This window comes from Elaeis guineensis, chromosome 14 (assembly GCF_000442705.2).
Source record: "Elaeis guineensis isolate ETL-2024a chromosome 14, EG11, whole genome shotgun sequence".
In the NCBI taxonomy this organism is placed as follows: domain Eukaryota; kingdom Viridiplantae; phylum Streptophyta; class Magnoliopsida; order Arecales; family Arecaceae; genus Elaeis; species Elaeis guineensis.
In genome coordinates this window covers 63854846-63873131 of record NC_026006.2, presented here as the reverse complement: position 1 = coordinate 63873131, position 18286 = coordinate 63854846, and the positions used below count along the sequence as shown (strand labels likewise).

General features: G+C 36.2%; 1 protein-coding gene across 1 annotated transcript; it reads left to right on the top strand.

The window, feature by feature from the left end:
- The first annotated feature begins 6816 nt into the window (after positions 1–6816).
- On the top strand, positions 6817–7610 carry LOC105057365 (wound-induced protein 1). The gene has a single exon (XM_010939971.4). It carries the CDS (start codon positions 6899–6901, stop codon positions 7418–7420), a length of 522 nt encoding a protein of 173 aa, XP_010938273.2. The 5' UTR covers positions 6817–6898; the 3' UTR covers positions 7421–7610.
- The last annotated feature ends 10676 nt before the right edge of the window (positions 7611–18286 follow it).

Here is an 18286-nt window from a genome sequence, read left to right as displayed (position 1 = left end):
AACCCCCATCCACTAGATAAAGAGGTGTGGCCACTGAGGTGAACCACAACTCTAATCGAAGAAAAGTCAGTGGAATAATTGTAAAATTATGAACAATTTTGATTAAATGTAATCTAGCTAGTGAATGTCTTCTGATGTTATTTCGTCCGTCGATGTGAGAAATTTACAATGAATTATTAACATGCTCTATGGAAAAAAATAGAAAAATTAATTTAATTTAAGAGAAAACTACTATATGGTCGAGCTCTGTTATATATATATATTTTTCACCTACTTTCACACCATTGGCTATGTTGCACGACACAAGTAGATTAATGCTTTATGTCACCTTCTCTCATAAACTGGATGGCATGCCAATAATGCAACAAAACCTTTTGCCACAGAGAGTTGGTCCCCATGGCATTACCTGTAACACTAGCAAATCAATCAATATCTTTCTACCTTTCATTGGCACTAACAAATCTAAGCTCAAGAAAAGTATAAGTTGATGTTTTAAATTTATTGAACTCAAAATGTCCCTTCTTCGTCAAGTAAGAATATAGAGGTCCTGTTGACATTAAGGCTCGTTTTAGAAAATGGTGCATGCGAGACTTGCACCTAAATAAAGAAAGAAACAAAGACCGGATATCCTACTTCTCTACCTTGTAGATGTTAAGGAGTTGCTTTCTATCATATGAGATGCTATGGGGCTCTTATCTGCACATAAAAAATTCTATTGTCATGGGGCAAGAGCAGATTAGCGCAACTCACACGATTCATCGCCAAACACATGGGTTAGTTAATAATGAAGTTGTCAAATCAATAGTTATCGGCCAGTTGAACTTTTTAGTTGCGTATTAGACACCATCAAGCATTTTTCTTATTTATGTTGATCATGCAAATGGAAATCAAATCATTCTGAAAACAAATCCTTATCCATTGTTCAATTAAATCAATGTTTATTATTTGATTCCTCTTTGAGCATTAGGGTTCGGATTGTATCTTTTGTGCAAAAGATGGATTCACTTCCTTCACATGGATGCATCATAGATTGCGTAATAGCTGCTTTGAGATCTAGGAAGGTGGATGAATAAAGAAGTTTGGAGTGTTTCGAGATCAGCATGAGACCCCATTCAATGGCTGACATTGCGAAAAAAGATCAGTTATTTTTTTATATGAAAAATACAACCTAAATCATTCATTAAAATTATGAAAAATCCATGTCATTAAGATATAATAAAAATCTACATCATTAAGATAATAAAATCATATCCAAAAACAAATAAAGAATAACAAATTAGAAAACCATGATAAGAAAGCAAGGAAGAGGAAAATAGAATGAAAAACAAAGAGATAGAGTAACAGAGATGTATCAGGGTGTGAGATGGAAGTCCGTTGTCGCACTTGTCAAGCTGCAAATTTAAGTACTGGAGACAGTCTGGTTTGATGAAGGGTCGTTTTGAAGCACTTAATAATCTTAGATAAAGAGCAGTGCAATAATTTTTAATGCTTCATAGTTGATAGATTATTTGAGAATCGCGTAGGATGCTCATCATTATACTCGTTCTTCGAAAGTCCAACTTCAAATTAATTATCTTATAAAAACAAAAAAAAATACACCTGCTTCCTGCCTGATGTGGAACACCAACTCACAGAATCTGCCAATTGTGAAGTCATATGATCATGATAACTTATATACATTTTTTATAGAAAGAAAGAAAGATTTGACGGAGTCAAATCCGCCTCGCTAAGCGGCATGCAATCACGTAAAAAGTTATATATATATATATATATATATATATATATATATATATATATATATATATATATATATATATATATATATATATATAGGAGCAGAATTCAGAAACTACTAGCTCAGTAAATTGGAAAGGCAGGCCAGGTGTTTGAACGAAGCTACTCCAACCCTAATAAGAGAGGTGGATAAGTGCTTGCCCTTCAATTAAAGAGTAAAATTATTTCAAATAACCAGGTTGCCCTTCTCTGTCTTCTTTCCTTGCTACCACTCTAGCCGTGGCATAGAATCTGGCCTCCATAAAGGCAGTTCCTTCAAAATACATGCATCATATACCATTATAAAATTAAAAAAAAAAATTACTGATGTTCTTTTTTTTGGGCAGGAAGCATAGAGCATTGCGTTACTATAAATTTTTTTAAAAAACTGATGTTCTTAAATTATCCACCAACGGTTCTATCCCTTCTTTCCACGCCCAAATCGTCTACTGGAATATTTTGAGAAGATTTTTATCAAAAAAAGAAGAGAAGGTGAAAGAGGGGAACGGGGCTTCGAACTGGGAGGTGACGGATGAGGAGGAAGGGTACGTTAACCAGTTTCTGAAGGAGAAGTGAACTGCTGCGGTAACTTAGAAAAATTACTCGAAAAGACTTATATTTTGAGAAATAGGAGTGGTTTGCCTTCTGAACACATGAAGCTAATGGGTATAGATACCATACAATATGACCAAAAAGGGTCACTCAACTGTTTTGCACCATTCACTCTTGAATCACATGGCACATCAAAGGGAGGAATAAGAATACAAAAAGGAATTATACTGTACACCAGATGCGTTGGTAATTACAAGGACAATTTAAGATGAGCCGCATGATGTATGAGATGTACAGAAACAAAAAATCTGATTGGCACGATGCATCGATGACATAGTGCATCTAGTGCAGGGTATGATTTCTATGACATGCATGTGTTAGTTTAGCATTGCTTTTATTTAAATCATTCTTTTATTCCCTTTGGAAATTGTTTGTTCATTATTTATGGTATGTTTTCTTGTTCTAGTTTACGGCGCTTTGTCGAATTGTAAAATCTTATGCCGACTCAGAGGACCCAAATATGTAATACTTGGGCCTTGGGCCAAGAAACATGAGCAACCCGTTAGGCTTGGAGCATCCACAAAGATTCCAGGTGAAATTTTTTGTGCACCGCGGGTGATGCAGAACCGTGCACACCATCTGTAATGATTAACTCATGTATGAAGCTAAATTTTTTTTTTTTTTCCGTATGCCATGTCCCGGCCCAGCGTTCTGCATCGCCCGCCGGTGCACAAAGAATTTCTCAAGATCCAAGATACACGAACAGGGCAATCTCCTTGTTCCCACTTGGGCTTCCATTTCAGATGTCCAGCCCGCTCAATCTTAAACTGACCATTCTTCTGATGGGCCAATGGAAGATGCTTTGGGGCAACCATCAATCACAGCAGATGATCCTTTGTGCCCAAGCGGAGGTAGTCTGGCAACTCATAATGCCACCAAACCCTCGTAGACCCCACCAATTCCTCAAAAGTTGTGTGTGATTGAGTAGGCAATGCTAGAATAAGTGTAGTTTGAGTATGTGTAATTCAAGGCTTAGAAGGAGCAGTATGTGTTGAGAACGAAGATGTTACTAATATGCCAAAAAACATGCGAAGTTCTTGGGGGAAGGAAGTGAAATGGCCAAGCTTTGGCCCAGTTCTCCATATCCTAAAAGTCTACTCGATCTCCCAGCCCATTACCATGTACTGTTTGCACCATCAATTTGGGGCTTGGACTACGACCAGTCAATACACTCCATTGTTCAATAATGTACACTTTTTACGCTATTACTTGTCCGCTAACCACCAAGGATAGAGACGAGGGGTGTGTAATATGTAGCCAATGGTTTAGTTGGCGGACGTGCCGAATGGCATCACCGAATCAGACGAATAGCACGAAGAGAATATCCCCAGGATCACACGCAATATTCCAGTCCCTCCAAGCTTTGTCCGCTAGCACCTTCTTTTCACATCGGAGGATGGGGTTGGGGGTTCTCACTGATATCCACCTTGTGGAATATCTTATTCTTGGCTTTTATTATCCACCTTCTGGAATATCTCGTCCTTGGCTTTTTATTGGTGCCGAAAAAGAGTAGAAAATATGCAGGATTTATCACACGAGTCTGCCGTTCTGATTCCGCTCCTCCTTTAAAGTCCTAGCATTTTGATTAGGTTAAGAGCCAAGTTCATTCGAATATCATTTATAACAATCTAAAATTTTATTAAAAAAAATTAATCGAAAAATATTATTTATATCCTTTGACCTTATATAATATCTATAATCTATTTATTACATAGGTAATATGGGATTAAAAGATGTATCCGTATTGGTCCTCACTCGGCAATCGATCGCGAGGTTTCTTGCTTGCAATATGGTGCGTCAAGGTGGAAGTCAGCATGGAAGGAGAGAGGTGTTATTAGGTATTGAAAGAGACAAGCAGAGCCAGTTCAGGTATATCTCTTTCAAGCGGTCCTCCAAATCACCTTGTCGAGTGCATAATGATTGAAGTATGGAACTAAGATGGCCTGGATCTGATCTACGTTGGACCGAGAGGCCAATACTCAACAATAATTTAATGGGCTACCTCGAAGAATGTCCGAAGGCATTAGATTGCATGGCATAAGGCTATGGACGAGTGCCAACTCATCAGCTCCGAATGTAATGCTTGACCTAACAGCCTAACTCATAGGTCTAAATGCTTCACTAATCTACGTGGATCCTTTTATTTATTTATTTTTTCTTTTTTACTTTTTTTGTACCTATTTTTTTCTTTTTTATTTTTTTATTATTATTTTTTCTTTGTAAATTAGGAAGAAGAAAAAATTATTGATTAGAATGGTTTTGCCATAAGTATCCTGTACAATCCAATAACAGATCAACATATTATTTATTAATGAAAAAATATTGTTATCTAAATTTGATTGAAAATTGTAAATGAAAAAAGATTTCATACTTAATTTATGATTGGCTAGTTAATAACTCTTATTGTTTTGAGTTCACTTTCTTAAACGATGTGCTAATCTATTATTGGATGGTGTAAGATATATATAGTAAAATTATTTTAATTAATAATGTTTTAGAAAAGAATCCTATCGATTGACAAGTATCCAACCTAGCATCGAACTCAAATCTAGGATTTTTACTTGAAGAAATTTCCTTCCTATTTAGGGTTAAATTTTGATGGATAACATTCCTCAAGACTATATTGGGATAGTAACGGATTGGATGTCGATCAAATCGGCTCATATCCATATTCGTCTTATCAGTAAAAATTTTATATTCATATCCGTCTCATACCCATTTCAGATCGGATTGGGTCGGACCAAATAGAAATATGAATTGGATCGGATCAGATATATAAAAGAGGTTGGTCGGATATATAATTATTCTATTTTTATTTTTATATTTTCAAAAGTTATAAATCAATTTTATGCTTGCATTATCCCTAAATATTACCTTAAGATTACGTCCAACCTAACGCCATCCTAGTAAACAGCCACGTCGTTGTTCTACAGCGCGTGACAAGGGACTATAAAATAAGTTGCCAGTTACGTCACAGCAATCAGCATTATAATTTTTTATTCTTTTCAAAAAATTGCTCAAGCATGGGTAATGGAATATTATATCAATGACGTCTACAATTACTCATTGGATACGAGAGAGAGATGCGACAGAATACTTCCTATGTTTTTTTGATATTTTTCAGAGTATCATGCAGTAATTCTTATGTTTTGATTTCTAAACGTGGTTATGTATGCGTCTAACCAAGAAAGGAGGCAGTTATGACGTGTTACAACTGCATAATTATGTGGTAATTGTATCAGATGGCTGTGATTAATGCTTTCGGAGAGGACAAATCCGATATTTTCTATTGAAGGGAGGCCAGTTGTGTAAAGCCACTCCTGTCAGGTCGCAAGAGCAAAGAAAACGATGGAGAGAAGCCCATCCCCAGAAAACGACGAAAGAAGAAACCCGCCAAACGGACAAGCACGCCTGGCCTCTTTCCAGCCCATGAACGCGGAAAATAACTAAATTGCCCTTCTCTTGAATAGCGCAGCTTAAAAGCTTCTAAACCTTCTCCCGCTCATAAATTATTTACACATCTAATAGTTATTGATTGTTAGATTTAGGTTAACACAACAAATTAAGAGACATATCATCCACCAGCTTCTCATGATCATAATATCTGGTGCAAAAAAAATATTTTGGACAATTTACAGGATTATATATCACACAGTGTACCCTAACTCGATGCCACATTATTTTCTAACTAACAATGATTGGATTTTTTTTATCAAACTTTTATCCCTTTATTTCTCTGCATCGAATTTTGACAATCTTAATTTTTCAACTTATTTTTCTAAAAAAAATTATGACACTCAGTTCTTAGCCATCATTTTAGTACTACTTAAATCATGGAAAAGAGATTGTACTCCTATACCAATTCTTTTGAATTAGTGTCATATTTTTTCTCGCCTGTATGAACAATAAATATACCAGACATATAGATCGAAAGTAAGATAATTGTTAAAAAAAATTATACCATATATAATATGCATCATGTGGCCGCCAATAATCATAGTTGCTTTTTTCTATAGCGTGGTACATGGAGATAAGCATTTGATGAATGAGGCCTATAGAAATGAAGCTACAATATGATATAATTTTTCTAGAGGGGAAAACTCAAAATGTGTGGTTCATAATTCAACCTAAATTCCATACATCCGCCTAGCATCTATAACTTGTTATAGATTGCTTCCTTTTCTAACAAAACATGTAAGGTACCACTTGAAAGTTCCATTTGATAGTTTCTAGCCGAGCAACCCAACAATAAAAATACCTGTCCATCCCATGGGACAACATTGTCATTTCAAAATCTTCCACTCCCGGAACGCACCTCACTCCTTTCAGCACTCCCCCGGGAAGCGTTTCCTTCTGGTTCTAAACAAACGGATGAAAATGGTGGCAAATCACATCTACGTTACTATAGTTTGGACCAACTCCCACCAAACGTGGCTTAAACTCCATAGCTAAACTCCAATACTGAAATTCTAGAACGAGCCTATAAAAAAAAACCCATCCTCTCTTCCATCCCATGCATTGGAATACCATCTTCACCGCTTCCAGAACCTCACATTGGCATATGGCGTCTTCGAAGGACGGCAACAAGCGGTTGGTGGAGTCGCTCTACGAAGCGTTGTCACGGGGGGATACAGAGGCGGTGGCTGGGTTGATGGCGGAGGACTTGGAGTGGTGGTTCCACGGGCCACGGCGGTGCGAGCACATGCGGCGGGTGCTGACAGGGGAGGCGGGGCACGGAGATCACTTCCGGTTCGTCCCACGGAGGGTGACGGAGGTGGGGGAGGGGGGGTGGGTGGTGGCGGAGGGGTGGGAGGGGGACCAGGCCTACTGGGTCCATGCCTGGGCCGTGGAGGACGGGGTCATCACCCGGTTCAGGGAGTACTTCAACACCTGGGTCACTGTGAGGGAGCTCAGCCCGCGAATGCCGACCGAGGCCAGCAGCTCCAGGGGAAGCCGGGAGGCCCCGGCCTTGTGGCAGAGTGAGGCCCTGGTGCACCTGCGACGTTCCCTGCCAACGCTGGTGCTCGCCATTTGATTGCTGGGCTTGCATGCGAATGGGTTTAACTTGGTGTGTTTTGTGGGAATTAAGAGGGAACTTCAGGTTGTGCATGAAATGTTTAGGTTCCATGAAAGCGGGTATGGTTCTCCACAGCCGGTATTCTAGGGAGTGTATGTAAATTTCTTGGCTAGATTTGGAAGGCTAAATGTTTATAAACTTTGATGAAAAATGCAGTGTTTTTCCTAAGAAAAGTTAATGATGTGCAAGACGATGGTATATATATTTTTTGACAGAAAGGGAGGCCTTGCCACCCAAAGTGGAAGGTATATATGGAATAATTAGAACCCCATAATGGCAGAAAACCGGATGGTGTGGAACAAAGAAGCATGTAGGTTATATCTACAACAAAAAATTAGTACGTTGAGCTATAATTTATATAGAAAATAGTTGAGTATGTCATGTGTTCATGTCACCAATAATGCAAAACTAGAGCACATCATAATGGGGTTTGGATTGTATATTTTGCTCGTCTCATGATCCCCTATAATGTGCAATTTGGATCATAGATTCTACTGCAGCACTTGATGGTCGTCCATCTGCTGTCGCTAGCTATTAGAAAAATGGATGATCATGAAATAAGTCGTGCCGTATATGACACGTATAGATATCTTGTTTGATAGTCATTTATCTTTTGATAGTAACCATTGAGTACTGCTTATTAAATTTTATTATATAAATGGCATACTACATAGATGTTTTTTTTCGCGTACAAAAAAAAGATTCATGCAGCTTCTCCCGTGATATTAGTTTTGGATTGCTTAATGGTTATTTCAAAATCTATGTAGATTGATAAAAGAAAAGTTTGGATTGCTTCAAGCTTTATACAAAATGTGATCAAATGGTTGGTGGCTTTATTAAAAAAGATCAATCATTCTTTGCACAAGGGGTACAATCCGAATTCGTAACAGAGAAAGTCTTTGTACACCACACATGGTGCAGCAAAAATACACCACTCCATCTGATTGGATCCTATGGCTACCACTTTTTAACGGACATTTAACACCTGCATGCACTTCTACTTTTTCATTTAAAATTTTAAATGACGAAAATATCATTCTTTTTTTTTAAAAATTATGACATCCTATGATCATATTATTATATCCTGCAGTCAAATTATGACTTTCTGTACAACTTCACGTCATAATTTGACTACAGGATGTCTTAAGGAAGAGAAAAATATTTTTGTTATTTAAAAATTTTAAAAATTTTTAATGATAAAAATATTTTTTTCTTTTTATAATTTTTGAAGAAAAATTATAGCTTCATGCTGTGCAAAAAATTATAATTTGATCACAGGATGTTATAATATGACTATAGGATATTATAACTATTTCAAAAAAAAATATTTTTATTATTCAAAATTTTAAATAAAAAAATAAAATTGTAGACATTAAATACATATTAGCAAGTGATAGTTACGTGGCTCAATAAAATGGGGCAATATATTTTTGCTGTACAAAAAGTTACTCATCCATAATAATAATAATAATAATAATAATAATAATATGCTTTTGTGGAGGGAAAGTTGCCAGGCATCTCCTTGCACTCAAACAATCGCATTATTAGAAGAGGCTATTTTGACAATCAGCACGCTCAATGCGAGTGCTAATTTCATTGGTTGCTATCAATGTATGACATGCACTTTACCTAATTTTAAAGAAGCGGGTGATTGATGGATGATTTATTCTTATTGTCTTTTTGTGTGGATTATGTCGTATTTTGTGACCGCATTACTGATACGGTGAACCTGTCGCTTTTAAGTCATCACAGCTTGTTGCTACAACGATCTGTAAAGATTGCAGGCCAGAAGCCTGAACAAAATGGAGCATGGAAAACAACAATCCCTTTCCTACGGAAACGGCTTGCAAGACTAATCCAAATCTAACATTTTTCTGCAAGAAATTATACTCTACATTTGATGCGCCATATACATCGGCAGAAACAATCCGAAATAAATAAGATAATAATCTAAGATGAGCCGTATGATGGATGGCAGCCCACAAGAACGGTAAATCTGATTAGCGTGATACACATCTGACGTGGTGTACTAGTTGATGTAGGATATAATTTCTCCTTCACCGATGGGTGATAATTCATCAAATCATCGCTAGAAAGTGAGATGGATGCAGGTAAGAATAATCGGGCTATCGATGGGCAATATTCACAAGATCACCTACTAAATGCCAATAATTAGAGAGAACAAAATGAACAATGTGATTTGTGGACATCAGCAGATGTGATGGCGCGCGTATGCTGTGTATGATTCAAGACATTCTGGAGCGTGATTTGCTACGCTCTCATGACTCACAAACGTCCACGTCATTATTCTGGCCTGGGGATGGGCAGGCCAACCGATTGGAAATGTGAAGCAAGTCATTATTCTTACCTAAAAAAGTGGTTCTCGCCGGTCTTTTGGTGCATGCTATGCGGATGTGACATGGTAAACCGTAATGTGATGTGTTAGGTTTTGGAAGGCAACCAATATGATAGATATGCCTTTGTATTCAATACTGCAACCCATAACATCTCCGAGGAGGTTACATCAAGCCCCTCAGGCGGTAGCACAGGCGGAATGGATCTTGTGCTTCCACGCAAATGACCAAGGTTCGAAATACATGGGCATCGATTAAATAGGGACCAGATGCCCTATGCTTTGATCAAGTGCAACCCTGAATCGTCTTAATCTGACCCATCGAACATTCACTGATGGAATAGGATCCTCATGGTTCTTAATCTGACCCATCGAACATTCCCTGATGGAATAGGATCCTCATGGTTCACCCAGAGAAGGTTGCTACACTGAATACACCCCCCCCCCCCCCTCCCCTCTTTATATAACCAAAAAAAAAAAAAAAAAAAAAAGTTACATCACAAGGAAATGTAGGATATTTAACGAAGACCATGCAACTGTGATGAGTGGGAATAGCATTGGAAGTCCGGGCATAGAACCACCACAAGCTTTCCTTTGGGATACCAGAGATAGTAGCCATTCCAACCGAAGGGCACCCAAATTCCAAGTTGTTTGATTCCAAGCATAAGGAGATAATAAAACCTCCATTGTGTAATGAAACTCTAGCCATTTCAACCGGTTTTCCATCGAACCGAGAATAGGGCTCAGTTCGGTTCTAGACGAGCCGAACTTAAATGAACCAAGGGATGCTTAAGATTGCTTCATATTACTATAATTAAGCCTTTGATTAGATCATTTTATAATTAGGCCCAGATAGAACCTAGCTAAATTGACTTTGAACTTCATTGAGCTGTTCATAAACAGCTCATGTAACAATTTAGTATTGAAGAGAGCTTCTTGACTACTTTGTAGGTGGTTGTAACAGATATTGTTTCTAAGTTTTTAGATATTTTATTTCTGATTACTATAGATATATTTATTCTAGATTGGTTTAATGAATCCAGTTTACCAAAACAACTGTGCTTTTTGACCCATGGACTCTATGTAGTTAGGCTGGGCCCGTTATTGGGTTGTGAGGTTAAATACAATATTCGCATTTGCAATAGACTCTAATTGTTTTTCATTGTTGTCTCGGGAGAGCCGTAAGGGAATGGTCAGAATCCCACGTAGATAAAAGTTTTAAAATTGTTGTAATAAAGTCAAGGCAATTAGGATGGGCCTATTAATTTTTGTATTTTATATGATTCGATTTACGAAAAATTATTAGTTGGATCAAATCTTTCAACTCCAAAGTGGACCAAATCCTCAAATTTGAAAATGGACCGATCCAATCATGGAGCAAATTGCATAAGTACATTTGCATTGCCATGTTCTCTTCTTCTTCTTCTTCTTTTCATGTTTATATGTGCTGTCCTATAGTTGGATTGGTTCAGCGTTGAGCTAGTGGATCTAGTCTAGCCCATAATTTTTTCCGGTTTAGAGCATCGTCTCACAAGTGTTTTTCTTTTCCAAAGAAGTAGAACCGGAAAATTTCTGTCAGAATTGAGGTAAGAGCAAGACTTGCATCGGAATTTGTGGTATCAATCTCAAAACTTTCATGAAGTCAACTAGTCAATGCATGTGAGCTTTCCTTTAGAGTCTACGCCCAACTCAAATACACTGCCGATTTGATGAACAATTTGCGAGTCGAGTAGCATGTTATGAGAGAAGGGAAGAAAGCTCACCGGTTTATTAAAACTAATAAAAAGGAATTACAAGAGAGAGAGAGAAGTAAGATTATGACCAAATAAAGAAAAAAGAGAGCTAATGAAGTAGTGGGATAAATGCTCTCACACCTTTAATCCAGGACATAATACAATCATGCTATTGAGAAGTACCATCCTCGATAATACTACGAAGCTTACCTATCATATTCAACTAAAATTCATCATAAATAAAATATAATAAAAGATTTAATTCTATTGTTCATCAATTAATTAAATCAAAATTGATTTAGACTATCTAAATTTGAAATTAAATATCAAATTTATATCTCAAAATTTATAAATAATTGATTACAGGTCCATGACTATTCAATAAACAAAGTTTCAGTTACAAAATTTTCAAACATGCTATACAAACTCTCAAGCATAGATCTTTCATCATTTCTAACCTTAAAATAAAGTGATATGAGCTACACTAGCTCAATAAATAAAACCTATACTTTCTTACCAGATTAAACATAAATTTTTACATAATAATATAATATTTAAAAAATAATAAATTATTTCATATAATATATAATAAAATAAATCATAAATCAGTTATTCATACATAAATCATGAATATTTTATAAATATTATTCGTAAGTCATTCTTATCAAATATTCATTTTATGCATCAAAATATTACTTATAGATATTTGTGCTATGGTCATTTTATATCCATGATATGGTCATTATCATAATCGATAAGTTTCATAATTCATATTCATTTCCAGCTTTATATCCATCGGCAAAAGGCTGTTTGTCGATTGACCTCTTGTAAGGCTATCATAACTATCAAAGAGCCTTTAAAATTTTATATTTTTTCTTAAAATATACACATACATGCATACATACATACATACATATATATATATATAGATGAAAAAATAATTAAATTCATACTTCATAAATATGTTACTTTCATAAAACATATTCATGAAATCATTGATCATAATAAAATATATTTTTTCATACCTCATATGTTGATCCTTATTTTATAAAAAATATAATTTAATCAACAAGAGGTCATATGCATGAAAAACATGAAAATTTAAAAATAAATAAAGAGTGTAGGATCTACTTATCTTGTTCACCTCAATCTTCAGACTTCGTTAGATAAATCTTTTAATCCTATTTAAAATATCAAAATATGATCAATTTCTGTTCGATCAATTCAATAAGATTAAATCATAAGAAGGAGGACCATGGTCAGTCCAACAAACTATCCGAACATCAGGATAATTCAGAGCTTCTTAGCCGAAGGTCATATCTAAACGACTCGATCAAAAAATCATGAAGTATGGATTGGATCAAGACCAAAATCAATCAATATGGTTTATTAATAATACATTTTCAAAGATACTCGACATAGTTGGGGTAATCGATTCGATAGGCTGTACAGATATCAAAGTTGATTCAGATTTTCTTGGAAAGATCAAGTTCATACTAAGATCCATAAATCGAATAGAGAGAGAGCGGGTGGAGAGAAAAAAATTCTAGAAAGAGGAGAGAGAGAGAGACAAGAGAGAGAATTCTTTCTCTATTTTTTTTCCTTCTGCTTTTCTTCTTTTCTTTTCTTAGCCAAACAGGGGAGGATGGGGCGGTGGTCGGAAGACCGGCGATGGATGGCAATAGTAGGCAATCGATGGCATTAGGTGGCAGTGGTGGATTGCTAGCAGTAGTAGGCCAACCAATAAAATGAAGAAAAGAGAGGCCAAACAGAGTTCTTGGCTCGATCTTTTCAAGTCTCGGCCTACTTGTCGACAACTCGGGCTCTGGCTCTGGTAGAGGGCCAACACAAGGGAGAGGCTGAGGTCCTCGGTAAGGGATGTCGATGGTGAAGATGGTTAGAAAAAATTGAAAAGACTCAATCAAAATAAGGATGGAAATATGGATTTCTTTCTCCTATTGATTTCCAGTGAAATCAAAGCCAATGGTGGTACATAGGGACATAGAAAGAGACAAACCGGAGAGAGGATGTGAGATCCAGGCCTTACCTCAGCTTTGATGGCATCTTGGCTTCGATTTTCGATGGGCATGGGTCTTGGAAGATCGGCAAAGATAGAGAAAAAGAAAGAAGAAGAGAGGAGGTGAGCAAAAACAGGCTAGGCTCCTCATGGATTACCATGGATGGGGGTGTTCATGCTTCTAAATAGAGTGGAGGGAAGGGTAAATCTTCTCCAAAATTGGCTTCCTCTCCATTGAGATTAGATGGAAGAAGACTCATTTTTTTTTTTTTTTGATGCTTTAAAATTCATGCTAAATTCTTTTTTCTTTTGTTTGGTGGGGTTTCTGCCAACTTGGTGATGAGCTAGTCCAAATGGACCGGGCAATGTTAAATGCAAAATAAAATTAGGTGAGAAACAAGAAGAATGATTTCCAAGCATGCAAGAAATTTCCATTGGTTTCAATATTTGCATATACTCAGACCTTCCTTTTGGAAGAGATCGAGGGTAAACTGAAGAACCAATTCATTCGAAAAAGATTTTTGCAGAACTCGTTAATGCTAGCTATAGGATCATAAAAACATTTATTTGAATTTGAGTGCTTTTGGACGGCTTGGACATTAGGTTAACGTCTAGATGTCTTCTGTGGAAGTGAAGTGCTATGGACTGCACACATGACAATTTTTTTTTTTTTTTTTGATTAAATGGGGGGATTACACTACCCATGGCATTTATTAAGGAATTATTTATAGAGTGGTCACAATTGAGTGACCTCTATTACAGCAGTTGTATGGAATAGCTGAGACTGATCTGACCCCATACTATTTTTGATGACCATAGTGCAGTGCAGAACTTGAAAATCATATCCAAAAAAATATGTTTCAAAAAAATTGGTGGATAGCATTGTAGGAGTCAAAGTTTCTTATAGGTCGCCCTATTTCTATAATTGCATCTCTCAGGTTTTCCTCATCCAACAGGCATCAGTTTTACAGAGTCAAATCTTTATTAAACTCTTAGTTGTTGGTTTCAAATTTAAGAAGCAAAAGAGCTTCAACCATTCCTCGATTGTGCTGGCTTGAGCATCTCAGTAACCACTCCTGCGCTGTATAAATGAATCAATCGTATATGGTCTTGTGAAGGTAGGCTTCGAAATGGAATCTCCTCCTATTTTTCTTCTTCCACAATGTCCAGCAAAGAGTCCCAACAATGAAATCCCAAGCTTTCGGTGAGATATATTTAGGAAGCACTTCTCTCTGTTCTTTCCAGAGATGGGTGGTTGTGTTTGAGATCAAATAAATGTGTAGCCTTTGGTTATTTGATTCCATAATTTCCTGACGAAAGTGCAGGAGACAAATAGATGATCTGCCATTTCCTCTTGATCCACACAGAGAGAGCATTTGGTTTGAACTCTTATTCCTCTCCTTTAAATATTCTTTGCAGTCTGTAATTTGTCTTTAAATAGGAGCCAAAATAAGACTTTAATCTTGGTCGGGAGTAATGTTGACTAGATTATATTTGGAAAATATGGTGTTATTCCTCCATGAGATAGCTGATTATAGCATTTCTTTGTTGAGAATTTTCCATTCTTTTCCCATTTCCAAATTGGTTTGTCTGGGTTATCTGTTGTATTGACCTCTTTAAGGAGGTTCAAAAGTAGATGTAGTCTGATTTCCCTGAGTCTACTAGGAGGTTCTTAAAAAAGCGATCTCATATCTTTATTTTTACAAAAATTTGCTACCGCGATGTCTGACTCCCGTATTAGAAGATAAAGGTCTGGGAAGAGATCCCTAAGTGATGAAGATGACGACTATTGATCCCTCCAGAAGAAAATTGTTTTGCCATTGTCTAGTTCGAACCAACAGCTTAGGTTGAAGAATTCTCATACTTTCAAAGTGCTCTTCCACACAGCAGAGTTTTATATGCTTCTACATGATTTCAGGCTGCTTGGTGGATTGCTATTGAAGTGCAATTTCAAAATCGGATCCTTCCAAGGTGTTGCCTAATCTGAGTATTGATGCCACCATTTTTTTGTCAAGAGATTTGTAATACCCTAGTCCCAAAATTCAGTCTAAAAAATAAATGGCCAACATGTGCTGTGCACGTGCTGGGTGGGAAGGATGCTGGACTCCCATTGGGAGTCTCTTCGATGTGGTCTCCCGATAGAAATCGAAAGTCGGAGAGGACTTGGACTCCTCCCCCGGCACCCTATAAAGGAGGACGAGCCTCCCTTCGAACCCCTGTAGCTCCGATTGCTTCCCGTTGTCAGAAGACTCGTGTTCATCTTTTTCTTCTTTTGAGAAGTTTTCATCGAGTTCGCCGAAATCAAGGTCGTTGATCGTCGGAAAAAGGGTAAGAACTTTCTCTAATCCTTCTTGTCATCTTCCTCAGCCTTTAAATCCCAATATTCGGCCAGCAATCACCAGATTTCTTTTGAGAAAAATCGTCTCCTATTTCGGATTGTTTCCGCCCCTTTCTTTTTGGTTTTTCCAGCACCGGTGGTCACCGCCGACCGTCGATTTGGGTCTCTTGGGCTGTGCCATCACAGCCTCGACAACCACTGGCCACCCCATGTCGGATGGGGCTTTCCATCCAAAGAACAAAAAGGGGGAAGAAAAAGACTCTCTCTCCTTTATTTTCTCTCTTTCCTCTCTTTCTCTCTCTAATTTCTCTCTTCATTTTCTCTTTCTATATTATTTCTTTCTTCTAAAATTTTTTAGAATTATGAGAAGAGTGATGATGAGTTTGAATGATTCTAATGAAAGCATCTTGATCCATGATCGTCGGGCAGTATGCCAGTATTTTGATCAGATCATGAACCACTAGATTTGATCATCCATGATTTTATTTTGAATCATCTGTATACTGTTTTAACCATGACTTGATTAGATTATTTTGATTGGACCAATCGAAATGTTAGATCGTGTCACCTGATCAATTTGGATTGTACCTCATGAATTCTCTCTTCTCTGACTTTCTCTCTCTACTTGATTTATGAACTGAATAAAGGAATCTTAACCCTATCATTTTGAAAATCTAATTTGGTATGATAGCCAAGCTTTGGACCATCTATGTCCTAATTGGATTTTAACCAGATGAAATTAGATGATCGGACCAATCTGGATTATAGGATATGGATATCCATCAATTCTATCTTTCTTAATTATTCATATCTTTTTTAATTATTGGACTTAATTCTATATAGGATTATAGTGTCTGATCATGAGATACCGCGATATGAACTATGATCAAAAATTTTGGAAAGATATTTCTAAAATTATGTGGATTTGTTGGAATGCGTATGAGGTAAGTAATACTTCACTTTTTCTAGATTTATCGATAAATTATAATATATTTTCTGACATAATTTATGAAATGATGTATGAATTTGATGAATGATATTTTGTTGTAAAAAATATCTTATTTTGATATGTTATGATGAAGTATGATTAAATATATTGATTTCATTATGTATTATATTGATTGATTTTGATACCACATGATTTTATGTTTTCTTATTGAATTAAAATAAGAAACATAATTTATGAAAATTTTGATATAAAAATGATATAAACTAATAACTTGACTATGTAAAGGATCCCGCCAATGAGAATAAATACGTTGACAATTGACTTATCTTGAGGATTTATGTCGCCAGTGAGATCAGCGACATGTCACCAGCGAGACCAGCGACAAACCGCCAGCAAGACTAGCAGTTCTGAAGGACTTTATTGTCAGATGATATGCGGTGTTATGATTCTACCACAGAAAAAATATGGTCATAGTTCAATAATTGATAAAAAAAATTTGAGAATAAAAAAAATTGAAATTTCGAAAGAAGCTCGAATTTTTGAAAAAAAATAAAATTGGCATGAACTATATTGTATAATTGAAATTGATTTCAAATAGATGAACTCTATATATATATTTTCTATAAATGATTATTTACTTTAATACTTAATGAAATCTATTTAAAGTGATCATTACTTATTAGACTGTCTAGCTTATTATCTCTTATTTTTATAGATGTTGAGAAATTAAGATGATACAAGATATGAATAGAATAGTGATTAGAAGCAGAACCTTCATACTTTTATTTTGGATTGAAAGTCTTATTGAATTTGATGTAAGGCCTATTGAACATTATTGAATTTATTGAGATATTAAAGTTAGAATTTGGATTGTTATATTTTTGATTTAAAATATTATCGACTAATTATTCTGCTGTTGTTTTATGATAGCATGATAAGATACTTTACATACTTGTAAGGAGAGTTTCCTATGAGTATACGGTGTTTGCCATGACTTTCGGCTCATAATTTCGGATCGAAGGCGTGACAAGATTGGTTGAAGATTTTTAGATTGATAATTCCCAACCCCCCAAGAAATTTAGGTCGGCAGATCTTATCTCAGCTTACCAAGCAATGTATTCCATGGCAAGTACTGTTATCTCTCCAAAGGATCGCTCTTCTTTTTCTATCAATTTTTTGAATTATCTCTTATGGCAGTAGGAATAAAGGCATCCAGTAAATAGGTATCAAGCTTAACACTACGTTGATTATTAGAATCAATCTTCTACCCAATGAAAGCAATTGTCCTTTTAACAATTGAAGTTTTCTGTCGATCTTTTCAATTAAGAGAGCCCAATCTGAAGTCTTTGGCTTAAAGAAGTAAAGTGGAAGACCGAGGTAGTTTGTTAGTAGAGAAGAAGTCACACATCCAAAGAGCTTGGCAAGAGAGTGACC